The following is a 6,845-nucleotide window of genomic DNA, read 5'->3' on the forward strand; positions in this document are numbered from 1 at the left end:
CTATCTTACGACTCTTGGAGATGCCCTTAAGCACCTATGCATTGTGTAATTGAGTTGCTAAGGTATTTAATGCACTTAGCACCTCATCTAAGGCCTTGTTTGGTTCATAAGTCCTAGGACTTTTTCTAGACCCAACTAAAAAGTTCCTAGTCCCTAAAAAGTCCCTCCCTGTTTGTTTCCAGAGACTAAAAAGTCCCTAGTCCCTTCCTAGAGGTTATTAAATGACCATGTTGCCCCTAGTATATAGAAAAATAACAATCAAACAACACCATGGGGTGGCGGGCCAATGGATGCATGGAGGGGCATTGTTGGAAAAGTCCCAAAAAGTCCCAAAAAAGACTCTCCTTGAAAGTCTTCTTCATTTAGTCCCAAATGCCTAGTTTAGTCCCTAAAAAGTCCCTCTCATTTGGTAAAAAAGTCTTTAAGAGGGACTTTTTCTAATCCCTACACAAAAAAGTCCCTGAAAACAAACACCCCCTAAGCACCTTTGCATTGGAAGAGGTCTTAATACTTGCATGCAATGATTTAATGCACCTTGAAATTTGAACATATGATGGGAAACAACCAAATCGAGACTTATAAAATGGGAAAACTAAAATTTTGAGATAAAACCTATAAAACGAAAATGAGGGAGTAGTACACAAGATTTCGTAGGAAAAATTTCTATGGGATTCAATCCTACGAATCAAAGGACAAACGTAGTAAAAATTTCAAAGGATTTCAATCCTTCAAAAATCCTATAGAATTCCTGTGAATCAAATGAGCCCTTAACGGGATTTCCATGTTTAAGGAGAATACCCAGTGTTCTAAAAAATTGTCCTGTACCTCATAGTTTTCTGTTGCTATATTTTTCTGACGGACCAAAGAAATGTATATCTCTACTACCTAAAAGATTCGTAAGGTTCCCTCTCCCCTCTTACGTCGAATTTTTCTTCCGCCCTCGCACGTCCATCGTCTGACCTCCCGTCCTTCCTTTTTCTGCCGCATGCATTGTTCGTTTTTGTTTCCAAAAATCCTCTCCCACAGTCCAACTAATCCCACGATTAATGCCCCGGAAAAATCTCCATTAACCACCGTCACATCCCACCTTCCTATCTCATGGCAGCATTAATTTTGTCCACCAACAATTACGTTGTTGTTTCGTTCAGGCGCTGAGCCGCGGACTGCCCTGCCCCGACACCGACCCTTCGGCATGCCGATACCCGGACGCCCAACCGTCGCGTCCACGAACTTCAGCGACCTTGATTCAAGGTTGAGAAAATTGATTCTCATGTCGTATGTGTCAACTGATTCCTTCACTCCGCTACTCTTTGTTTTCTTGTAATTTTCAGAGAATTGTCTGATCCTGATTGACAAGATGATATGTGAATTATGAAGATCACAAGTTCACACCAGCGTCTCCAAGACATATATACACGCATGCATCTGGCTGTCACCAACAGCAAGAACCATTCCTTCATTTGTCATGAATCACACTTGTAAGGTATCCAATCAGTTGCTTGATGTCTTCGATTTGGATACTGATATGTAGTTCTCATAGACCGATGGGTTCGTTGCATCATCGCAGATTGTTGTTGCATGTATGCAGACAATCTTTTTATTTTCCTGAGAACTTTGGTGATATTCTTGGAGCGAAGTGGCTGGGGGGCAGGAAACGGACAACCACTATTTTCCTCCTCAAATCTCTTTATTGTCTAGCTTTGGTTAACTAGAAAAGGTATATATTCACTGGGGCAGAAACTAGAAGCTCCGTGATATTTTCTTCTTACCACATACACGAAGGATTGTGCATACAACTTGCACTGTGAAATCAACATACGGTTTCTTCAGGGCCTTGTGAACATAGCATGAGCATTTAGATATATATTTTAGCATTCTTCAATGTCTTGATGAACAGTAACGATTAATAATACCAGGAAAGGAGAGCAAAATTTTAGTGCATGTTCAGCTCCATCCACCGATGGATATATATATGCAAGGGAAAATATTACGTTTTTTGGTGAGAAAGATTCATCAACGACGAACTGTATATTTTTCTAAACTTGATCTGTTCTCTTAATATGGAGAGTTCATCTTCTCTTCTATATTTTACAAGGTTCACATTACCGGAGGGATATGGATAGGAAGAGTTTGGTTGAAAGAAGAAAAATAGAGCGATTTAACATCAATAGAAGGGAATAATGCCGCTTCAGCATGGGGATTTTAAAGATATTGATACTTTACGCGTATGATTAGTCAAGGTTTACGGAGGAGAGTGGATTTGATATGAAACAACATCCGAACAATCTGAAATTTTGCAACATCAATCTCTACGATATGTTTGAGGTTCTTGCAAAGTTTAATCCAAAAATAACATCTAAGGAGCTCCCACAAAAAAAAATCGCTGTTCAAACAGTGCACAAAACTTTGAGCAGCGGTATTTCTTAGAGCTCAAGGGATGTTATTTTTTGATGAAATTTTGCAACAACATCAAACATTTGATATAGTTTTCTGTAGCAAATTTTGCAAGAACATCCATGTAGGAAAAAAGACTACGCTGGTTTAATTATTAATTTAACCCTGAATACTTATATCCCGTTGCAACGCACGAGCATTTTTCTAGTAAAAAGAAAAAAGTTTAACCCAGCGTGACTGGACCGCGGCCCATGCAGGTGATCGTTTGACACAGTTTCCCTAAAAAAGACTCCTGGTCACAGAAGTGCTTAACAACAACCAAATGATATTGCCAAATCGCACTTGCTACGGAAGAAAAAGGAAGAACTAGGGCATCCAAAACTCGTCCACTCCAGCTGGATTTTCCGGCCGGCAGATGATCGAGCTTGAAGCACGCCTGCGTATCAATCATGGGCGCACTCGGAGGGTTCCTGGCTTTTGCTCTGCCGCTCATCATGCGTGAGCTTGCAAGGTCTCATCTGTATGCTGTACGTGCCAACTCGAGTCTGCCTTTTAACCCACGAACGACGAGTCGGATGGTTGGGACTAGCTCACAGAAACAAGTGGTAGGAGTATGCATTTTAAGTTTCTGATGATAGTGTGTGACAGTACAGAAGCCCATGTTTTTCCAACTGGATGTCTTGCCATTTACATGCTCTTGCCCACTACATACTCCCTCCGTTCTAAAATAGATGACTCAATTTTATATTAACTTTAATACAAAGTTGGGTCATCTATTTTAGAACGGTAAGACACTCGCCATCAATCATCAATGTATAAAAACAGAATAATGCATATACATACGCTCCGTTTCTTTTCTTTTCATGTTCTTTTTACTTTTTTGCAGGAAAAATGCTCTTTTCCGTCGGACGAGAGCGCGTCCCGCGAAGCACTTTTGCAGCGCTGTAGCCTCACAGGAGCCATCGATGCACACACAACCATGATCGTCTGCGGAAGGCCGAGGAAATACCAGCTTACACATGGGAGGCACGTCCAAATAGAAACTAGTAATACAGAAATAAAACTCAACACCAGGTTAGGGAATTTTAAGATTTGAACCTCCTAAGAAATCATTTGGGAAGCCTTTGCAGTCTCTTGAGGATGCCCTACACAAATTAATACTTATAATTTTTGTATGAAGTGAAACATTTTTCATATTAAAAGTTTATCAGACATTTTTTATCACGCATTGCTCCTATTAAACCCACGTATACTTTGCAAGTATTTAATTAGAACGAGCAAATACCTATCCCACGAAAAAAAGAAGCAAATGCCTACAAAAAGTGTTATACTTACTATTTTGGTGCATCCACAAAAGTGGGGTCATATTTCTTTGACTTAGGTGTATTGTCTGCTCACCGTTCAGAATGTCCAAAGTTTATTGACAAAATTCGAAAATCATCACTTTCAGAAATCATATCCACATGCAAAAATGAATGAAAACTACTCCCTCCGTTCCTAAATATAAGTCTTTGTTGAGATTTCATTATGAACCACATACGGATGTATATAGATACATTTGAAGTATGAATTCATTTATTTTGCTCCGTATATAGTCCATCTAGTGAAATCTTTACAAGGACTTACATTTAAAAACGGAGGGAGTATTTTGACAGTGCTGAATGAATTTTAATAGACGAGGCCAATCTTGAGGCAGAAGCAAAGGTCTCCTCCGTCACCCCCACCGCACCGTAGAAGATCATCACAGCTCTCAAGGCGCTGCCACATGCTCAGACATCAGTGCCCCACACCACACCCAACCCGAGACCTAACCATGGTCAGTGTAACCCAACCCAACCCAGCCTGGCCTCAACCCAAGTACCAACCCAAGACGCCAAAAACCCACGCGCACGAAAGCTAAAACCCCCACCCACGCGTCACACCACACCACTCCCGTTCCGTTTCCCCACCACCACCGCCGGAGCGCGATGGCCGCCGCCCGCCGCCTCCTCCTCCTCCTGGCCGTGTCCCTCGCCGCCCTCGCCGCCGCCCGCGCCAACAACATCACGGACATCCTCGACGGCTACTCCGAGTACTCGCTCTACAACAGCTACCTCTCCCAGACCAAGGTCTGCGACGAGATCAACAGCCGCAGCACGGTGACCTGCCTCGTCCTCACCAACGGCGCCATGTCCTCCCTCGTCTCCAACCTCTCCCTCGCCGACATCAAGAACGCGCTCCGCCTCCTCACCCTCCTCGACTACTACGACCCCAAGAAGCTGCACTCGCTCCACGGCGGCTCCGAGCTCACCACCACGCTCTACCAGACCACCGGCGACGCCTCCGGGGACATGGGCCACGTCAACATCACCAACCTCCGCGGCGGCAAGGTCGGCTTCGCCTCCGCCGAGCCCGGCTCCAAGTTCCAGGCCACCTACACCAAGTCCATCAAGGAGGAGCCGTACAACCTCTCCGTCCTCGAGGTCTCCGACCCCATCACCTTCCCCGGCCTCTTCACCTCCCCGTCCGCCGCCTCCACCAACCTCACCGCGCTCCTCGAGAAGGCCGGCTGCAAGCACTTCGCGCGCCTCATCGTGTCGTCCGGGGTCGTCAAGACGTACCAGGCGGCCATGGACAAGGGGCTCACCCTGTTCGCGCCCACCGACGACGCCTTCCAGGCCAAGGGCCTGCCGGATCTGGGCAAGCTCACGAGCGCCGACCTCGTGGCGCTGCTGGAGTACCACGCCTTGCCGCAGTACGCGCCCAAGGCGTCGCTCAAGACCATGAAGGGCGGCATCCCGACCCTGGCCTCCACCGGCAAGGGGAAGTACGACCTCTCCGTGGTTGCCAAGGGCGACGACGTGTCGATGGACACCGGCATGGACAAGTCCCGCGTCGCGTCCACGGTGCTCGACGACACCCCGGTGACCGTGCACACGGTGGACAGCGTGCTGCTGCCGCCGGAGCTCTTCGGCGGCGCCCCGTCGCCGGCACCCGGAGCGTCGGCCGATGCCCCAGCGCCGGCCCCTGCACCAGAAACCTCCTCCGCGCCGGCGCCCTCGCCTAAGTCCGACAAGAAGAAACCGAAACACAAGTCGCCAGCGCATTCCCCACCCGCGCCGCCCGCTGATACGCCTGATACGGCCCCCGCCGAGTCGCCGGAGGGAGACGAGGAGGCGGACAAGGCCGCCGACAAGAACGGCGCGACCGCGGTGGGCATGAGCATCGCGGCCATGGTGGCCTCTGTCGCTCTGGTCGGCGCGTCACTCTTCTGATCTGCCCAAGTGTTCGACATCGAGCACTCGTTTTGCTTTCCTGTGGGCGCGAATGATGTGATGCACTCCGTTCTTGGTTGCGAGTTCGTGGGCCATTGAAATGCTCATCCGAAGTTGTTACTTCTTCCTGGTTGGATCATTTGGGCGATTGTGATACATTCCCTGGTAGTTTCACCAGCTGCCTAGAAATCTATTAAGTTTGATTTTGCTATGCTCGTTCCAGTTGTTGATGCATTGCATTCCATCTGCCAAGAACTCCATTCCATATCCTGATGCAGTTATCTTGCATTCTCGATGAAGTAGCTTGTGAACAGAGATTTGATCTTACAAATTAATCGATGCATTGGTTCGTCGTAAAATATCACCGTTTTTGCACATTAAATAGTAGTAGTACTACTGCGCATTGCACTACCGATTGATATGTGTGCCACGTGGCCAAAAAAGGGAGTAGTGCTGTTGGCCTACTGGATGCGTACGTATCGATGAAAGTACCCCTACAAGCGTGAGAGCATCTCCAACAGCCGCGCTAAACTAGCGCCGCGCCGCAAAATAGGCCTTCTTATCGCGCGCGCAACGCGGCGGTTCGCTCCAGCGGGCGCGCAAAAACGGCGCGCGCGATAACGGCTTGGGCGCGCGGTCAAAAATACTTATCCGCGCGGTGTATTTGGAGCGCCAGCTACAGCGCACGGCACACTCGAGCGCTCGCGCCCGCACTCTCTCCCTCTCCTTGTCCTACACCACCGCCGGAGCTCCGCCGAGCGTCGGCCTCGCGCGCAGCCTCTTCTTGCCGCCGCGGATGACTACGGCGCCGGCGCCATCCCGTGCCGCCGCCGCACCGTCGAAGAAGGTACCCAATGCGGCACGGGCGAAGAGGACGAAGACGAAGAAGAGGAAGATGAAGATGAAGCTTGATGTGTCTTTCATGTCTTGAACTTTTAGTTTGCATTTGAACTTGGTTGGATGAACTTGTGGGCATGATTTTGATGAACTTGTGGGCATGAATTTTTATTCATCAACTTGTTTGTGCCAAATTTTACATGTTCATTTTTGTTCAAAATATCCATATATGCAAAATGCCCGACGAATCGCGCGCGCTGCATTTCAGCGCGGCTGCTGGAGCCAGCGCAGGCGGGCGCGTAAAACCAGCCGCAGCGCGCGCGCTAATAGATTTTTTTGCGCGCGGCGCTTTAGCGCGGC

General features: G+C 48.0%; 1 protein-coding gene across 1 annotated transcript; it reads left to right on the forward strand.

Moving 5' to 3' along the window:
- The first annotated feature begins 4,285 nt into the window (after nucleotides 1–4,285).
- Nucleotides 4,286–6,007, forward strand: LOC123046252 (fasciclin-like arabinogalactan protein 8). The gene has a single exon (XM_044469558.1). The coding sequence runs from the start codon at nucleotides 4,362–4,364 to the stop codon at nucleotides 5,646–5,648; it is 1,287 nt and encodes a 428-aa protein (XP_044325493.1). The 5' UTR covers nucleotides 4,286–4,361; the 3' UTR covers nucleotides 5,649–6,007.
- Nucleotides 6,008–6,845: the final 838 nt, after the last annotated feature.

Source organism: Triticum aestivum, chromosome 2B, assembly GCF_018294505.1.
Source record: "Triticum aestivum cultivar Chinese Spring chromosome 2B, IWGSC CS RefSeq v2.1, whole genome shotgun sequence".
In the NCBI taxonomy this organism is placed as follows: Eukaryota; Viridiplantae; Streptophyta; class Magnoliopsida; order Poales; family Poaceae; genus Triticum; species Triticum aestivum.